Source organism: Oculina patagonica, chromosome 1 (genome assembly GCF_052425735.1).
Source record: "Oculina patagonica isolate OP01 chromosome 1, crgOcupat, whole genome shotgun sequence".
In the NCBI taxonomy this organism is placed as follows: Eukaryota; Metazoa; Cnidaria; class Anthozoa; order Scleractinia; family Oculinidae; genus Oculina; species Oculina patagonica.
Genome location: NC_135758.1, coordinates 1,738,587 through 1,756,593, shown reverse-complemented (window position 1 = coordinate 1,756,593; position 18,007 = coordinate 1,738,587). Strand labels below are relative to the sequence as shown.

At 39.1% G+C, this 18,007-nt stretch overlaps 2 protein-coding genes across 5 annotated transcripts in view; both read right to left on the bottom strand.

Moving 5' to 3' along the window:
* The window catches only part of LOC144666339 (protein HTATIP2-like), a 148,498-nt gene that overhangs the window by 34,595 nt on the left and 95,896 nt on the right, over positions 1 to 18,007 (bottom strand). The window lies entirely within an intron of this gene.
* LOC144663504 (COUP transcription factor 1-like) lies at positions 2,672 to 15,289 on the bottom strand. Of its 4 annotated transcripts, none has more exons than XM_078524597.1 (4): positions 15,010 to 15,289; positions 4,504 to 4,823; positions 3,841 to 4,377; positions 2,672 to 3,585 (listed from the first exon to the last, which is right to left on the bottom strand). In XM_078524597.1, exons 2-4 carry the CDS (start codon positions 4,802 to 4,804, stop codon positions 3,311 to 3,313), a joined length of 1,113 nt encoding a protein of 370 aa, XP_078380723.1. In that variant the 5' UTR covers positions 4,805 to 4,823; positions 15,010 to 15,289; the 3' UTR covers positions 2,672 to 3,310. The 4 variants fall into 4 exon arrangements, with proteins under 4 accessions (XP_078380723.1, XP_078380786.1, XP_078380638.1 ...); XM_078524660.1 differs by lacking the exon at positions 15,010 to 15,289 and adding an exon at positions 7,593 to 7,789; XM_078524512.1 differs by lacking the exon at positions 15,010 to 15,289 and adding an exon at positions 4,979 to 5,580.

Here is an 18,007-nt window from a genome sequence, read left to right as displayed (position 1 = left end):
ATGTGACGAGCTTTTTCTTTGTATTGGCGCCCAACACAAAGGGGTTAATGCCGACAATAGATTGATATAATAAAAACATCGAGGGCAATTGTTTTGAAGCTCTTTTAAGGGAGCATTAGGTTAAGGCATTTTGTGTTTTATTCCAAACAGACTGTATTTCTTGACGAGGTCGACCACATTTATCAATATTTAAACACAGTTGAAATTTTCTCGCATCAATTTTGGTCTTGACGAGTAGAATGCAGTGATGCGTTCAGACAGAAAACTATTGACATACACCTGGGATGGAAATTGATCCATTTCCTTTTGCTATCAGGAAAAAAATTGCCACGAGGAAGTTAGTTCTCGGCTCATGAAATGACTTTAGTGGGCTTTTTAGAAGAAGAAAGAAATTTTCTTTTTAAAAGTAGGCTTGTGCCTTGAAGGTGTGGGAAAATTGATCTGGGTTTGCATAGAATTTCAAAAAGCTCCGACAAAGCGAATTTCAAAGCACAGACATGCGAACAATCGAACGAAATTGCTTTTAGCTAATATACATACGGGGCAGACATTGTTGAATTTTACGAGTACACGCAAAACCGTGTCATGCACGCAAACTTTTAAATGGCTTTTTTGAGGCGTATTTTGCGTTGAGAATCACGAATGGTCTTTTTTAGAATCCCTGTGTCTACACAAAAGCTAGGCACTTCATGAGGGGAGAAACCACTAAGGAAAAGATATACCAGGGGTCGATAGGTCGATAATTGCTGCGTAGTAATGTGATTACAACGTGTATGCTACTGGGAAATGGCGTGTATTGTTACAACTCAAAATCCCGCAAAACATTAAACTAACAGACGCAAGATCACGACATCACGCAATGATAAAACTAGGAAGATTTCAAACGAAAGCAGCAGCATTTCGAAGGGCGCTTAAAAAGCAGGAAGTCGCGAAAATTTTAATAAAACTTAAAGCAAATAATGATTCGCTTGGCCGTTTTCTCAGCTTAATTCATGTCGCGGCCGGGATGCTTTGTGAGTGGCACATTATTGCGCAAAGTGGCACAGAGTAAACACCGCTCTTTATTTTGAATAAAAACTAAGTTCACCGAGCTCTGTACAAAAGGGAGAGTGTTTATCTCGTGTCTGAGAAAATTAATACAATAGTGGATAGCAGATTCTTTTACAAATTAGGAATTGGACCAGAAGGGCAAAGAACCCGTGTTTCATCTACACCGACCATCAAAACTTGGCAAAAGATTTACGAGTTAGTTATCTTTATTACAATTCATTAAACAGAAACTTTAGCGGTTCAGGAGGTTAATTTTGTCGTTTCTTGGTGTGATGTTTAACAAGTCTTTAACTCAGGGGTCACTTCGTTTTGAATGTGTAACGCTGAATTTAATTCTGTGTGAGCGTTAAAGATCGATCGACAGTCAGCGACGATTCTATGCCACGAATTGACGTCTGCATCAGCGTTTTGCGACAGCTAGCAAATAAATGGTTGGCAGCGACTTCTCAGATTCGCACGCCAAGAATAAAAGAATTAATGTTTTCCGTTAACGAACAAAAGTTCGACCGCGAAGATAGTTGATGTGAAACAGTGTCCAAAAACCCGACTTACCAAACAAGAGGTCAGTTGATAAGCGACAAAAACACTCCGGGATATCTTCGAACAGTGACCTCGATATCTAGCCTGAAGTTCGACAATTTCGACTAAGTTTCTGTGTAGCTAGAAAATAAATATTAAGAGCTGCGAGAGTAGGGCATTTCCGTGTCAAAACAATTATTCGCGTAGGTCGGTTGTGATGTGTGTTTTGGGTGGAAAGTTTGGCTTTGTAGGCTCATCGCAAAACAAATAGTATCACGGAAAGGATTATGCGGCTAGCTTGGCCGACATTAAGCAACAGTTAAACTCACTAGCAGAAATAGTAAAACTCTATGTTTCCACGTTCGCTAGCTGTTCATTAAAGAAAGACGTACATTTACCATGATCTGACGCTATTTTGAATTCGCGTGTCTGAGGCTATGTTGATGTCACTGCAACTGAAATACAACATTTTCAATGACGACACGTCTTCAAGGAATAACATCTTTGCTTGCAACACCTGTGTAGCAAGCAGGACAAAAAACCCCTAGCGAATTCGGCTACGAATAGTGAACCAGACGAAATACCGGAGTTAGCATTGTTTAACCAGCTAAATATTTTTCAAAACAAGAGCATGTTTACATAGTCCTTCTTTCGACTCGGAAAAACTTATGGACAAGTTCCACGCCTCTCGGTTGTATTCTGCGCCTAACCGTTCATTTAATCCAGTTAAATTTCAAATAAAGAGAAAGTGGGTCCTTGTAAAAGCCGAGGGTTTTCTCGAATGTAAATTAAACGTGTAACAGTTGGTAATAATTATGTTTTCAAATTGCTCTCGCTGCCGACGTGGAGTATTTTTATCGGCGCTAAAAGAAACGTGATAAATTTGGCCTAATCGTGTCGACAAAGGCGTATAATACGAAGAGAAATAAACGATTTGTTTCTGTTATTTACTAGCCAGGAGATATCTTGACCTATGACGCCTAAACTAAATAACCCAGATTTTTATATTTAGTTACTATGAACGAAGGCTTCTGCATGTGATATTACGCCGGTCGCTCGTATCTAAGAGTCTTGCACGGCCATTTCGAGATAACACGTCAGATTTTCTAAAATTCTCTTTTAATTTTGTATAATTTCAGTGATAATGTCTTGGACATTGCATTTGTGACACACACAGCTTAAAAAATTCTAGGTAATGTTGCTTTTAGCAACAACTTCTTGGCCGGGCCAGAAAACCAGAATCATACACAAAGCGAACTTATAGTTCGAGGGAGAAAAATACTTTAACAAATAGCTAAGCTACTTCAGAAACACACGACGGTGTAAAAAACAAACTATATAACTTCTATACAACGTCTATTTTAAAAGTCTTTCCACGAGCTTCGTTTAAAGTCTCGCTAGAGCGTCTAGAATTGAAACACTTATTTACATAACATAGCTCACTCCGAACATTCACTGTCACTATATCGAAAACCATACCTTCTAGTTTCGGTTTTGGAACGTGTTCCATTCTTTAGCCTCTGCAAATACTTACAAAAAATGTAAGCTCTTCAAAGTACAACAAATATCCTTTATAAATTGCTACCTAAAAAAGACTAGAGGTTTTAAGGCTTGAAGCCCGTATTTTCCTAACAAATTTTGAACAAGATAAAAACGTTTTAGTGTTCTTTTGAAGAACAGCAAGAGCTCTTTTGAGCGCAGCAATCCAGAGGAACGCTTATTTCTCCCCTCGTCGTTTTCTTTATGAGCAAGGTAGATAAGGCCAGCTTGTAGGTGTTCCGGACAATAACATATCCCTAAGCAAGGTCTCGATTGGCGTTTTACCCACGAGACGAACAAAGAAAAGCTGTTCCACAATGGAAGAGTTGATACTTCGTAGAGATGGCAGCCTCAACAACAATTTCCCAAAGCGAGTAGGTTGGTTCGGGTACTGATTCCTTGTATACTCTTCTAGAGCACATTGCGTCTTTTCTTGTAAGCTGTCGATGTACTGGGGGTCGGTTAAACCGGAGGCATCTGTGAAAACACAATTATATTCGGTGACATTGGTAACTTGAAATGATGTTGTGTGTGAGAGCGCGATCGATTCACCGATAGGCGGGAATCGAAACACAGACGCTCTTTACGGCATTACTATTAATTTGCCGCGGCCGGCGGATCAAGATCTGTTGATTTTTACGAGTAGTTATAAAATATTAAAATGTATTAGAAGTATCGAGCACTTGTTGTCTGCCCAAAGAATTTGGACTCGTAACATTTGCACTAACTTACCCGATGTGAAAAGAACAATGGCTTTAAGGCAAGCGAATTCTGCTGCATCCACATGTAAATTTCGATACTTCTCGACCTGTTCTTGGAAGATTCTTACATTATCCATAAACGTCACCATTCTGTCTGGGGACATGTGGTTCGAGTGGATACCGGCAGTGGCCAGAAGAGGGGCAACTTGCAGCGGCATAGGGCACTGGGCGGCGTTTAACACAAACAACTCACTCCAAACCAAGCGCAGCAGCGCGACTTGGTCCGTCACAGCTAAGTCAGGGAAGAAGGGAATATTCCTTGCCCATTCAACAGCGCTGAACAGCAGACGAGCCGCTAGTTCACAGATGTTCTCGATGCCCATGATCCCGCAAGGCATGTTCAAACCCTGCTGGAATCGGGCTGTGGGATATGGCTCGGCTCTGAGGAGCAGGCTGATGAATCCCGATAAAAACGAGTGGCCATTGGTCACGTCGCCGCCATTGAGCGCTGAATGCTGGGGACTCGGCTGAGGAACTTGTGTAGGAGGGATGCGACCTCGTTGGACGGCTGTCGAGAAAAGGTGAAAAGGTTCATTCAACATGTTACTCAGACACTTACGCGGTGCCTACTCACTACTATAACAAGCAAGTGACTGACGCACACGGATTTGTTACTAACGAGAAAATTTCTCACCCGTACCCTCGCGCCTCATGCCGACTTTGATACACTTTCTCAGCCGGCAGTACTGACATTGGTTTCGATGATGCTGATCAATGGGGCAATTGCGTGAGGCTCGACAAGTGTAGCTGAGGTTACGACGAACGCTGCGCTTGAAAAACGACTTGCATCCTTCACAGGTAAACACACCATAGTGCTTGCCAGAGGACTTGTCACCGCAGACTGCGCATTCGACTTGCTGCACATTTTTTTCCGACGACTCTTCTACCGGTTCGGTCTTCTCCGAGCACCATGTAGAGACGGGAACCACGGCCATACCACCCGGCAAATTAGGACTACGGATATAATTATAAATCCAACAGGTTAGTGGTGTCTCTCGAGCGCGCGAGCAGACGGTGTTCCCGTGATTAATCGCTCAGCGGCGAGGGATCATTTGCACGCGGAAACAATTAATGGATTCCCACCGGCGCTAGCAGCCGCGTTCACTTACTCGACTCAAAATCCGTTGCACGAATGCTTTTTTCACGCAGCTAAGTGGCATATGTAGATGTGTAGCGGCGAAGAGGACGGTTCGCGAGCGACAATACCTCGCTATGCAAAAACATCACCCGTGTCCGTCTGAAAAAGCTGAACTTTGACATAATCTGTTGGAACTGTCGGGTATCCGTGGAAACGATTACTATATATGGTTGGGCTGTCAAAGAGAGGTTCAAGGGCTCTTTAACAGTTGTGACTTAAAATTGCCCCGGGGCTTAGGAACGTTCAGCTTGATTGCATTCAGTTGTCACGAAGGGCAAGTGATTGGTCAAAATGGGCCCTTAGATGACATGGAGAAGATTCTTTGTCTGAAACGACACTGCGGTTTTATTTTTACTTCGCGCGCTTACTATTCAAGCTGTTTTCAAACAGCTTTAGGCGATTTAGGCTTGACAGAAAAAGAAATTTCCAAGTCAGATTTAATTGTCAAGGTAGCGAAGCAACGTTCGCATGACAGGTACGCATGAGGTTTATTGAGTAAACAGCAATTTAACACCTCGGCGCGCGACTGTGAAATGAGATATCACGAAAGGGAAAAAAGCAGGATACACACTTGAACTGATGTTAAGCGAGTTCCTTTTGCTTTCTCTCTGGTTACTTAGTTTGTTGATTGTCACGCCAGCAGGTATAATAGAGAACAATCCCTCCCCTTTCGCGAAAGGTCTTTGTTCAGGAAACCAGCAAAAAATTCCATTTGACCCTCGCCTTATAAGATGCGACATCAACTGTCATCGACCGGCAAATTTATGACAAGCTCTGATAACGGATCTCAAAGATTTTTAATGGATAATTTTCACTTTTCGCAAAAGCATACGCAAGGACACGCAACCTTTGAATATTTACATAAGCATTATACAACGTATTGTCTAGGTTGGCGATCAATGTTTTAACTTGCTAAGTTCAGCGGAACACAAAAACTCGACAAGCAGCGGAGATTTCGGCCGTTCGACGACACGAGAACTGTGTGGACTGCCACAAATCCTGGCTTTCCCGGAGATATGAGAAAAATGATTTGCAGATATTTGCATAATTAAGCCCCGAGAAATGCCAAGTAGATACTACCAAACAAAGATGTTTATTGAAGTTGATCGACCGCCCGCTATCGCAATCGACAGCTAGTGTAATATCATTACAGCGAGTCACGCAAACCCTTTATATAGAAGGGAGCAATTTTAAATGGATTACTTTAAAAGGCCCTGGCCAGTTGAAGTCGTAAATTCAGCGTAAAAGGTAACCAGAAAACGCCAAGGATAATTACAAAGCTTTTACGCGGCGAAGCGGACTTAAAATAGCTCGGATAATTTTTGCTGTCGAATTCTCCAGCGCCATCTAGACAAAGAGTCGCTCGGCTGCATTCTTTTAATAACTCGCATTTCGCGTGGATAAAATTGCACCATTATGAAAACACTAAGAGCTGATGATAATAGCCCAAGGACAGCTTGATGAATTGTGTTTATACAAAATTATATTTAACCTTGACGTGCCAAAGGGCGGTCCCTGGGTTTTTGTTTCGCGTGTGCGCGAAACCATATACCAACTTCCGCAGGCAAAGTAACCAAATATTACCCCTAAAAAATGTTTCTTCTTTTCTTTCAATTCTAACGCTCGACGAATGCTATCTGGAATGATCTAGAAAGGGCGTTGCAATTAACAGTTGCATACATGTCGATGGCAAAAACCGAGATAAAACTGCGCTTTCTAATGGCGTTCTCTTGGAACGCTGATTCGTTTGTTGACCAAGCAAATGAGGTCACAGTGGCTTATTATTGTGTTAGCTTGTTCGCTTTTCAATGGTCTGACGTTTGCACATTCGTAAAGACGTAAGCTAACAGCGTAGCATTTCCGGGTGGCTTCAATTTCCTTTAGCAAATTTAACAAGTCTCTGCTGGATCTGTTTGTGTCATTAAGCTAACTGAAAGAAACTTAAAACGCGGAGAAAAAAATAACGACTAAAAATCGCGTCTCGAAATGCAGAGCAAACAAAATGTTTCCTTACGTAATTCACAGCCGGTGTTTGTATCGAAGGTTAAATGAAATTTCAACAAGGGAAGCCAAAGGTTGAAACAATGATCTAATTAAAACATTACCATGATCAGAGAGAAGGAAATGCCACTTGTTAATGGGTCAAAGAGCTTTTCGTTGCTGATCGTGTCAGGATATTCGTTGCAGACAGCTACTCCGCAAAACCGCAGTGAACTACAGACTTCCTTGTACGACACAGGAATTATAATGCTTATCAAAACATTCTTGTTCCTCGTGACAAAATAATTTTGTAAGGTGAACAATACAAAAGTAGCTGCAATATAGCTTTCTTTTATAAAGCTGATCTCTAGAACGATATAATTTTAACAACAGAGAAAGTTGCGCCGGGTAAACCAACTTCCAAACATCAAACTTCGCAAAATCTATTCTGCGTGCTTTACCTTTTCGAAATTGTGCATTTTCCTTCATTGGAAATGCAACGCAGACCTGACAAGATATTTCGATGGCTGTTAAAAGTTCTTCGTATGTAAATTTCTCCCCCCGCCCCCCTCACACACACAATCCTTAGCAATAAACGTTGTTACCTTGTAGAAGAACACCAAGCTTTTGGTTCAGTCAAACTTGCTATGCACCAAGTTGGTGTATGTCAGATGCACACTTTGCGGGCAAAAAACCTAGCTTGGTAATTCTCGGATATAGGATGGAGAAAAATAAAGCTATATCGATGTGGTCTCTTCAAGTTTACTCTCGACCTCCTTGTGAAGGAGCCAAATCCAATTTTCATAATTATCTCACTGGAATTTCAATTGTCAAGTAACTTTACGCTTAACAATTCCAAATAATAAAAGCTTATTATTAAAAACGGAGATATATCATTCATTCGTGATTAATCTTCTGTTACTTAGTTACAATTACGCAAGAGTATCGAATGTTTCAAAATTTAAAGTTGAAGATAGCCAAACAGAAAGCTAACAATTTTACTTCTTTTAACGAATTCTTGAAGGCAGAGTTAACATTTTCGCTCCTAACCAAATGCTTATTATTAGCAGCTTTTTTGTGATTTACGTACCACAAATGTTAGAAGGAGCACAAGCTTGTTTTTGTTGTTTTGAAAAATACACTAAAATATGACATCTTCAGTTTATACGTTGATGAGATTACTTTGAGAAACAACTGATGCGCTAAAGTAGATCTTTGCAAACATGCCTCAGTTTCGAACACAAAGAAAATTCTGCTACAGTTAAGCGGTAAAACCTGCTATCTTGTGAAAAATGGGGTGACAGAAAAAATTGGCTTACAAGGTTAAATGAAAAGATATAGGCTTGTTTACCGATTCCAAGAGGACCTTTTACAATACCATTGTAACTCAATTAGTGATCGTCTCGTATATTTCACATCAATCAACATTCCACGCGTCTGGCCAACATAAGCTTGGCTGGTCAATAAGGTGTTATGAGTATTGTGATGTTAGCCTGGGAATATTAAATAGTGTTGCACAGGAGAGAAATTATCTAAAGGAAGCACGCTAAAGCAAATCAATGAAAACGCGTTGCAAATTTTGTGCAATAGCGGTGCTGGCGTTTAATTATGCGTCCAAACGTTTTGCTAGTCCCCCCCCCCCCTACCGCCTGGATGGGATGTTAGTCCAACCCTGGTGAACCCAAACACACCCCCCCCCCCCCCCCCCCGCCACCTCCACTGCATCTTGTAAACAGGCCTTAAAAAATTCGCTGGCTGCCTCTCCTGGGTCGAGAACGGTACAGAAATGGTATTAGTGGCTTGCCTAACAAATACAACAACACAATATGACCTAACACCGCTAGAGCCGATACAGGGACCCAAGAGTGCAAAAGCAAATTAATTTTATAGTGAAAAACAATTCACACTCAAATACATTCTTCTAAAACAAAAGTACACTGTTTTTAAAAACAACTTATCCTTCTTGTTTTCGAAAAACATAAAACCTTGACACCACTACTGCGGGTTTCTTCAAAAACAAGTATGTTCATGCTCTCTTTCGAGTCTCAAACTCCTGTAATGTGGTTGACCGCTATTATAATGAGATATTGTTCGTTTTTCAATTTCCTTTTTTAACTGAAAGTTTTAAAAATTTGCTTTACATAGATGCAAGGAGGTCAAGAGTGAAGAAAAAAAAAACAAATTACTTAACGAAAGAAAACAGTTTACTATAAGAAAATAAATTTCTGTCCAAAATAACTTGCTCGAAACAGATACCTCTTTGCATGGACATTAAACGGAAAGTTTATATCGCGACCTTAGGTAGAAATAAATAAAAGCGAATCGACATGAAGCATTTTTGGTTTCCCAGAGGTAGCGCAACGAAATGTCGTTTCTTTTCTAAGGGAAAACAAGCATGTCTTTCAGAGACCTACATATTTGTATCACTCTTTAGAGTTCGAGTTCTTTGACTGCTTTGAGCTGCAAGACCGCTGGGACACATTTCGATAATTTTTGCTAATTTGAGTATTGAAAGTAATTATAGCAAGCTAAACTTTTAGCTCATCAATGTCGTTTAGCCCTCCAAATGATGCCAGGAAAATTGCAAGCTCTCTGAAACAACATTTCACGGGGTTACGAGATGTTTTTTGAAAACATAAAAATCCGAGCATTTTATTTTATTGTGTGAAGCAGTTTTTTAGATAGCTCGTCTAGTAGTTACACGATACAAATTTTTTTGCGTTTTACGATAGCTACTACATTAACAATTTTACAGACAATGCTGCCCGCACAAGACCACAGTTTCAAATCTCGAGTGTGCTTGTCAGATTCTATTTGGCTTGTTTGCGAAATGCGGACACCCTAAAAGTGGACCAAAAGTTTCGGCTAGTCTATCAGTTGTTTCTTCAAGTCAGATGAATTCAGACAGTTCCATCGATGTTTGCCTTTGTAAATCCCAGCTAGTGCGACCCGGTATTAAACTATGTACAACTTTCACTTTCATTGTATCTCTAACTGCGTGTACAAGAAAACCCGTGGAATCAATGTCTGCCATATCGCTAGCTTTAGGCTCTGCTAGATTAAGTAAAAAAAATTCGTTCAAATTTCCCATGTCTTGCTAAAGAGCCGCTAGAGGCTGCACAAAAGCGTGCTATTGCTAGCTATAGTTTACCAAAAGGTGGCAAGTTGCACCCCAGAATTACAGTTATGACTCGTTGAAAAAAAAAAAAAAAAAGAAATTTGCTACTTGACAACTCCATTATTCTAGGTACCCGGCGTATCCAATCGAACAAAACCGAACCAAAAATCAATCGAACCCAATCGAACACTAATCGTTCGATTGGGTTCGGTAATCGAACAAAATCGAACATCTATTTTGCTGTGAGTTCGATTTTCGAACTAATCGAACCAATCGAACACAATCGAACTCAATCCGATTCGATTTTGTTCGGAATCCGTCTTTTGATAAGTAAATCACGCAGCACTAATCAGGGGGATGGTGCACCGTACAAAATGTCTGCAATACAAACAAACAGGAGTTCGGTAATCAAACATTCGATTGAGTATGATTGTCGACTGTTCGGTAATCGAACGTTCGATTTTGTTCGATTGTCGGCTGTTCGATAATCGAACGTTCGATTTTGTTCAATTGACCAAATTTTATTGTGAGTTCGATTATGTTCGATTACCGAACCCAATCGAACGATTGGTGTTCGATTGGGTTCGATTACCGAACGTTCGATTGGATACGCCGGGTAGGTAATGTTTCGTACAGTTAGTCCGCCAAAACTGTAAGTAGCGACGGGCATTCTTATTAGTTGCGAAAAGTTTAGCGACCCTGTCCCAGTGATGGCGCAAACATTTCTCATTGTATCCCAACAAGTCGTTTGAAATATTTGCAAGTATGAAGCCCTAACTAAACGTTCAAACATTTCTTTCCAACACCGTTTTTATGGGGCGGCTATAAATGATCAAGAATCTTTTCTTTGTTTTGTTTGTTTATTTGTTTGTCTGTTTAAAAAGCGACTTTTTTGTGTGCAACAAACAGTGAAACTTCTTGAATTGAATGTTTCTACAAGTTACTTGTAGAAACATTTTCAAGAAGTTTCACACAGCGACGTTAGGGCAGATTCCACAAACCACACGTAATCATGCGCAAAAACTACGACAAAAATTGTTGGGTGCATGATAACTTATTACATGAAATTTTCGCGACATGTTAATTTTGCGATTTTGAGGTGCGCGTATTTCGCGTCACTTAAATTTCGCGATTTTGCGAAAATTTTGTATTTTGAATCACTTTAATTTCGCGTTTTGAATAACACACAATGAAAGTTTCCTTAGCAATATTATTTGACATGTCCTTGAATAAAAATAAAACGACTTTTTCAAAAGAACAATAACGTCAAATTTAACAATGTTCTTGAGTCAATTGACCACAACATCCATTTACATTGAAAATTCCTTCCTTCAGTGGTACTATTAAATAAAACGTTCTTTCTTTCTTTCTTTCTTTCTTTCTTTCTTTATTTATTTAAGGATTCGTACAAGTACAGGTGCTTAACAATAGGACATAAGTCCCCTACTTGGTTAAAACACCCACACCCAGCCCCATAAAAATATCCCGTAAAAACATATTGTAAAAACCGTAAAAACATATCCCGTACAAATCAAATAAATCTAAATAACACAAATACAATCTGATTAGTGACATAATGTAAGTCACTTAATTTTCGCGTAAGAGAAGAAAAGAAACAACCTTTCCATAAGGTCTCGCTTGCAATCTGGTGAGCTCCCACTAAAAGAACTTTTTTGTTTTGCTTCAAATCACCAGCAACTTTTATAGCTCTAGTCTGCAAGTGACCGCATTCCTTTTCCAAAACGACTGCCCGGTAAAGAGAAAAGGAATTTGATCTCGAAAAAAAAAATTGCAGTTTCGACAAAAAAAAAACATAAATTGAACCGGCAGTAGTTTTATTACAAAGTGTTTTCAAAAACGATTATTCATTATTGGAAAGTGAAATATGTCTCATCTGAACAGTTCAATTTGTTTCACAAAATAAAAAAAGGAAGTTGTTTTACAAGAAAGCGAAGTGTTATTTAAAATAAATTTGTGGTTATTGAGGTTTTACAGAAGTTGCATTTTAAATTTTCCATTTTAGGAATTGATACAAGCAAATCCTCTTAGAATGAAGTATGAGAAGTGGTATTGAAAAGCTATTTCGGTAACTATAAATTTTATACAGATTGGCCAAAACCTACGCATGGAATTCCGCAAATGACCACAAAAGGTCAAATTATGCAAAACATGTTCATAAATGTTGCGTGAGTAAATTGAACAAGTGATATGTTTAAACTGATAAATTGGCACAAGTTGTCAAACGCTAAAAATTCCGCATATTTGCTCACGTTTTCTTCCCGGGATCTCTAAACTTGTTTTGGCTTGTTTGACATTAAATTTTGAACTTTTTGTTTGCTAAACTTGAGTCTTGTCTGTCGTTTTAATCATGTACTTCATAATTTCCACAACATATGTTTAAAGTCTTGCTTATATAACCGTCTCGTGTCAAGCTATTTAATCACTTTTGTTTTTCAGATATTAATCCGAACCATCAGGCGAAATCTACCGATAGTAATTTAGGCATTTTAAATTTTTAGAATTGTTCAAAACGTTTGCCATAAATAGCCGCTTAAAAGTGGACCAAAAACTTTATCACAAGAATCTGACCGATTGACTTTTGCGTAAGAATAAACAACCTTTTCCCCTCTTGTCAACAGAGTATTAAGAATTATTATATTTTGACTATATCTAAAGGGAATTAGTTTGGGTCTAAGCCAACAGTTAAATGTAAAACATTCAACAAGATATAATACACAGACTCGAATGTTAGAACTACCTTTTACATCATAATAAACAATACCACATGCAAGTACTGCTTAATAGCTTTCATTTGAATGTTCACACACAAGGGTTTCATCCACAGACTTGTAAGTTAGATCCACGCCACATGAAAGAACTGCAGAAACTCAAAACCTAGAACCACTGATCTTGCCCAGAATTTGATATTTTAAAACAGTATTACCTGAAAGTGCTGCTAACAGAACAGTTTCATTTTTTTGCTAGAGTTTCATCTATAGTAAACTCAAAAGTTCGACCACTTATTAAATCACATCATAGCAATGTATACACTATTTTAATAACAACTTAAAGCTTTCAACATTTCCATTTGCAAAATCAAAATTTATGCCAAATGTAGGACCACCTAACAAACAAGTTAATTAACAGCGTTACAGGAAGCCCAGGATGTTAGCCATTTTACAGGAAGACCTCATTGACTTCTTATAGTTCAAGCACAAATGTAAACACACAAACACATAAAAAATTAAAAACAATGAACACTCAAGAAGTGCTTTTAAGTCTAGATTGTACACCACACAATATCAGAAAAGCCTTTTGTGTCTAGAGAGTATTGAACTATTTACAACAAAATGAGGGCCAAAGAGCGCACACTATACAAAAACAACAAGTCCGCCACAGCAAATGCAGACAAAATTCATTTAAAATAGAACATTTAGTTATCTTCGACTATCTCCATTTAAAATGATGAAAGCTAGAGCGTGTTCAACAAAATGAAAGCCAAAGAGCGCACTGTACAGAAACAACAACAAGTCCGTACGTATCAATAAACAAAATGATAAGTTAAGTATTTTGACCTGTTTAGTTTCAGTGCAAAAGTAATTGTTTTACTCGATCAAACATTTACAAAAAGATTATAACAGTAATGGTTAATCTGATTGGTTAAATGGATTAATATTAACCTAAAAACTCTTGCCAAAGCAAATGCAGCCAAAATTCCTTTAAACAGAACATTCAGCTATCTTCGACTACCTCCATTTAAAATGATGAAAGCTATGGCGTTTTATTTTATTTATAAATAGGCGTAACTTTTCTGCAGTGTCTGTTCTTTATTACTCGTCTTGGCGGCGGAAAAACGGAAATCAAAAATAAACCAGATAGATCATATTTGAGATAATTTTCACGTGGTGTAGTATTGCCGATCTGGAATGTGTAATGCGATCTACATTTAGAGATTCGCGTCTTCAACGCCCTGAGACGACAAGGAAACTGCGCGGCAAAATTTCAACTTATCGAGGGCTTTTATGTGTCACCGTCAAAAACTAAAACGCAAAAACCTTTCTGTATGTACTCATTTTTAAATTACATACACACTTATAAAAATTTCTTGCATAAAAAGAAAAATTGGAGCGCGCGAGATACCTAACTCTGCATTCACAATTGTCTGAAAATATACACGTTGTCTCCAATACCGGCTGGCTCTCTAAGATATAACATTTAATATACACAAGGCTAGACGCTATTTTAAAGCATTTAGAGTCTCACGCTCGCGTTTGCAGAGGTAAGGCGCGTCGATTTTTGCAGACGCATCGAAAATGCGACGTGCATTGTAAGTTGCATTTTGAAATGCAGGGTTGAAATGCATTTGGTCGAAGTTTCGGCGCGCGCCCGATATCATCATTACGAAATCAACTGTCACGGAAAGGCCAGACCTTTATACAAGATTCACTACATCAATAAAAACATCAAAAAGTTAATTGAAAAGTGTATGTAATCATTTAGAAGAGGCAAAGTTTAAAGAGGTTGTTCGTAGATCAGGGTATCAGGAATTTGAATACACTGAACGGAGAAACGCAAAATGGCTCTCGGAATATCCGCATTGAAATCTTTCATTGAAACAACTTCGAAGCACGCCGAAGATTCTGCGGCTATTTCCTTTCGCTTAAACACTTCATTGTAGAACTTTGTGGTTTTCTAGTTAAGCCGAGGTTGATGTAATGTTGCTTCTAGCTGTTCTCAATGACCCAGGGGCAACTGCTTGCACTCAAGGGTATTGCTAATTTTAGCCAAGATCAATCACGACTGAGCGATTCAAGGAACACGCTGCCCACTCATATTAACGAGTACGTCAACTCATTTACTTTAAGTATACAGTATTTTAAACACTTTATACAGTTCGACATTACCTTCAAGGGGTTTGTCCTCTTGGCGTTAGCTGTAGCGAGAGTATTTTACCGGCGAGTTTCTCAACGTCCGATATGATCTGGGCGAAGCAACGCATGCACCAGGCTGGGTGCTCTCTGTGTAATATGATCGTCCCGAGTTGTGTCTCGTGACTGGAGATTGAAGTCTAACGGAAATGACAATCATAAAACAAAGACATCAATACACTGTATAAATGCCGGCGCAAACACAACTGAAATTTATACCAAGCATTTGAGAGGATAAACAGTTTCGGCCACCTAAACAAACAGCAAATAGGTAATTTATACAAATACAGGCTGAAGTTAAAAACATCAAGAAGATTGAGCTACGTCTGGGACGGCTGAGACGGTATCATTTATCATGATTTGACAGTTTAGACAAATTCCTGTGGCTAGATTGGCGCATGTCAGATCAGAGCGGTCCCAAAGGAAAAGTGATACGTCACCTCGTTGACTGCTGAAACCAAAGTTTGCGAGGAGTTATAAAGTAACTTTTAAAAACTTTTTGAGTTTTCAAGATTGGAATCTAACTTATCGGGACTCGCAATGCGCAAGGTCACAAGTTGTTGTTAGTTTCGGGTGAAATCAATTTCACTTGCTCCGTCAATTCGCTACTTCCTTCTGCTTACGTAAACATCCTTGACGGAAGCTATGCGTCCTCGGATAATCACGGATTTATATTGCGCGTATTGGCGGGATAAATGATCGTGATTCAATCACTCAATTTTTTTGTTCACTGCACCTCATTTCTTATTAGAGTTCTCTCGTTTTATTAAATTTCACCAACATCCTTTTCTTGGCAGAAGATCATTGCGAATTTTCAAAAAAAAAAAATTCCCGGGGGATCCCTTCTATATTTGACTTTCTATAATTATACATGTAATCCATTAATGACATGATAAAATCACATACTATTGTAATGCCAAAATTGTGATAAAGATTAAAACAGCCAATGCAAGAAGGTTTTCGATTTGTGGTTGAGTAAATCGGTTTCATATTTTGATCGTCTTTTGGTTTTTTAGTGAAAACTTTCCATTATTTGTTCTGTGGCATTTTTCATGCAATTTCACTGCTATGTTGTAGTGGAGTTAGATGATTGTTTTGAAAAAGGTTTTGGTAATTTACTTGTTCTACGTGAGAACGTGAAAAGAATAAAAAAAGTTTATTGAAACAGGTCTAGTATTTTTAACTGCTTAACTAGCAAAGGTTTCCAAAATTCTGGAAATTTTACAATCATTAGTCGCATTGTTATCACTGATAGTGATTACATCTAATATCTCCTCAGAATATCAATACAAAGTCAATCGTACAGGTCATAAGAATTAAAGAATTGATCACTGATGTTGAAAGCAGGGCTAGGGACTGCGAACCAGGGAGGGAGAAGGCCCTCTTCTCGCGCCCAGGGGTACGTTTTTCGAAGGTCCGGAAAAGCGGGGAAAAGTCTTCGCGCCCGGAAAGCCCTAGCAAAATCTCAAACCTTATGATTACAGAGCTGACTTTTATTAAAATTCTTGTAATGTAAACAGTTTCCTTCATGCAAAGTTTCAGGCCTACACACTTCTCTGTCTGTTTTTAAAATCTAGATAACTATAGACTGTCCACAGCCCTCTATTTTTTCGATCGAATGCGCGCGGGGAAAGAACGGCGAGAGAACTGGAAGCCAGTGTAAAACGGGCGCTCACGCTTGCTCCGCTCGCAGAATCTCGCGCTTTTTTGCGTTGAAAAATAGAGATGCTGTGGACAGTCTAAGATAACTAAAAATTACTTTACGGGCTCGAAAGGTTTCCGGGGCTTTCGAGAAACCGCTCCCTGGTGTAAACACGTGGTAGCGCGCGCGGACTCTGGCCTCGACACGCGAGGACGTGACCCGCGATGCATGTGAAACCGGAAGTTAAAGCAAAGTTCCACTTCGAACTTCCCGATTGAGTGGAATTTCCCGTTCCAATTTTTTGTGCGAAACACTATTTTGCAGTCAAATGTGACTGAAATAAAAGTACCTTTGCGAGTAAGGGCTATACGTATAAATGGAAAAGCGCATTTCTTTTCCAGCAAAGTGACCAATATTCATCCCCTAAATGAATAGTCGATGTGGCGGTTAAAACATTCAAAAGCTGCTACTTTTTTAAAAGGGAAAGCCTTGTTCTGCAAGGACGTTTTCCTCGATCAATTCTCAGAAAAGGAAGTTAGTACAGCAGGCACACTCGTAACAAACGGAAAAGTTTATATTGGCACGATTTTATTCATCCCTGCATTTGACGGGTTTTAATTTGGTTGTTTGTGTGAGGCAAGATGTGACAAGTTTTTCCGTAACACGTCACCTTGTTGAAAAGCCGTACACGCGAACAATTATCGCGACTTGACAAGTTTTTCCTTGTTGAAAATCAGGCGTGCCAGCTTTTCAACACAGTCTTAGGGGATTACGGAAAAAAACTTGACATGTTTGTTTTACACGAGTAAACAAAACTTGCCAAGTTAAACTTGCACGTTCGTAGGCTTGGTCTATGAACAACAGAAAGAGGGTGAGAAAGTTAGCTTAAAAAATTAAAGGCCTGCTGATCTCAAGAGGGTGACATTTTATAGCAGTTGTATTCAATTATAAACTTTACTCGATCTTTTAGGCGTAAGATATACAGTAATAAGTGAGCCAGTTTGAACAGTTTGTGACATTCATATGTAGAGTTAACAATGAAACAAAACATGTAACAGATGATCAATATATAAGGGGAAAACAAGGCTACGGTAAAGGCAGAAAATAGAGCTGAGATTAGGAAAAAACTGAAGCGCAGCTAGCGCTTCAGTTATATGAAGTAAGGACTGAGTAAAATGTTAGGGCTGACTCTCATTCAGAAAGCCAAGTTGCATCGGACAGCTTTTTGGTGCAGTGGTAGCCCATTCGATTTGAAACTGTGTGTTCGTAGGCTCGAAACCCTGAAAAAATTCTCTATTTTAGACAGTTAGATCTCTCAGTAGATCCTACGAA

What these genes read in the sequence shown, in the direction of transcription:
- LOC144663504 (XM_078524597.1), bottom strand. Translation starts at nt 4,804, where the DNA reads ATGGCCGTGGTTCCCGTCTCTACATGGTGCTCGGAGAAGACCGAACCG. An exon ending in CATGAGGCGCGAGGGTACGG is followed by an intron (nt 4,378 to 4,503) that starts GTGAGAAATTTT and finishes TTTTCTCGACAG; the next exon opens with CCGTCCAACGAGGTCGCATC. An exon ending in CATTGTTCTTTTCACATCGG is followed by an intron (nt 3,586 to 3,840) that starts GTAAGTTAGTGC and finishes GTGTTTTCACAG; the next exon opens with ATGCCTCCGGTTTAACCGAC.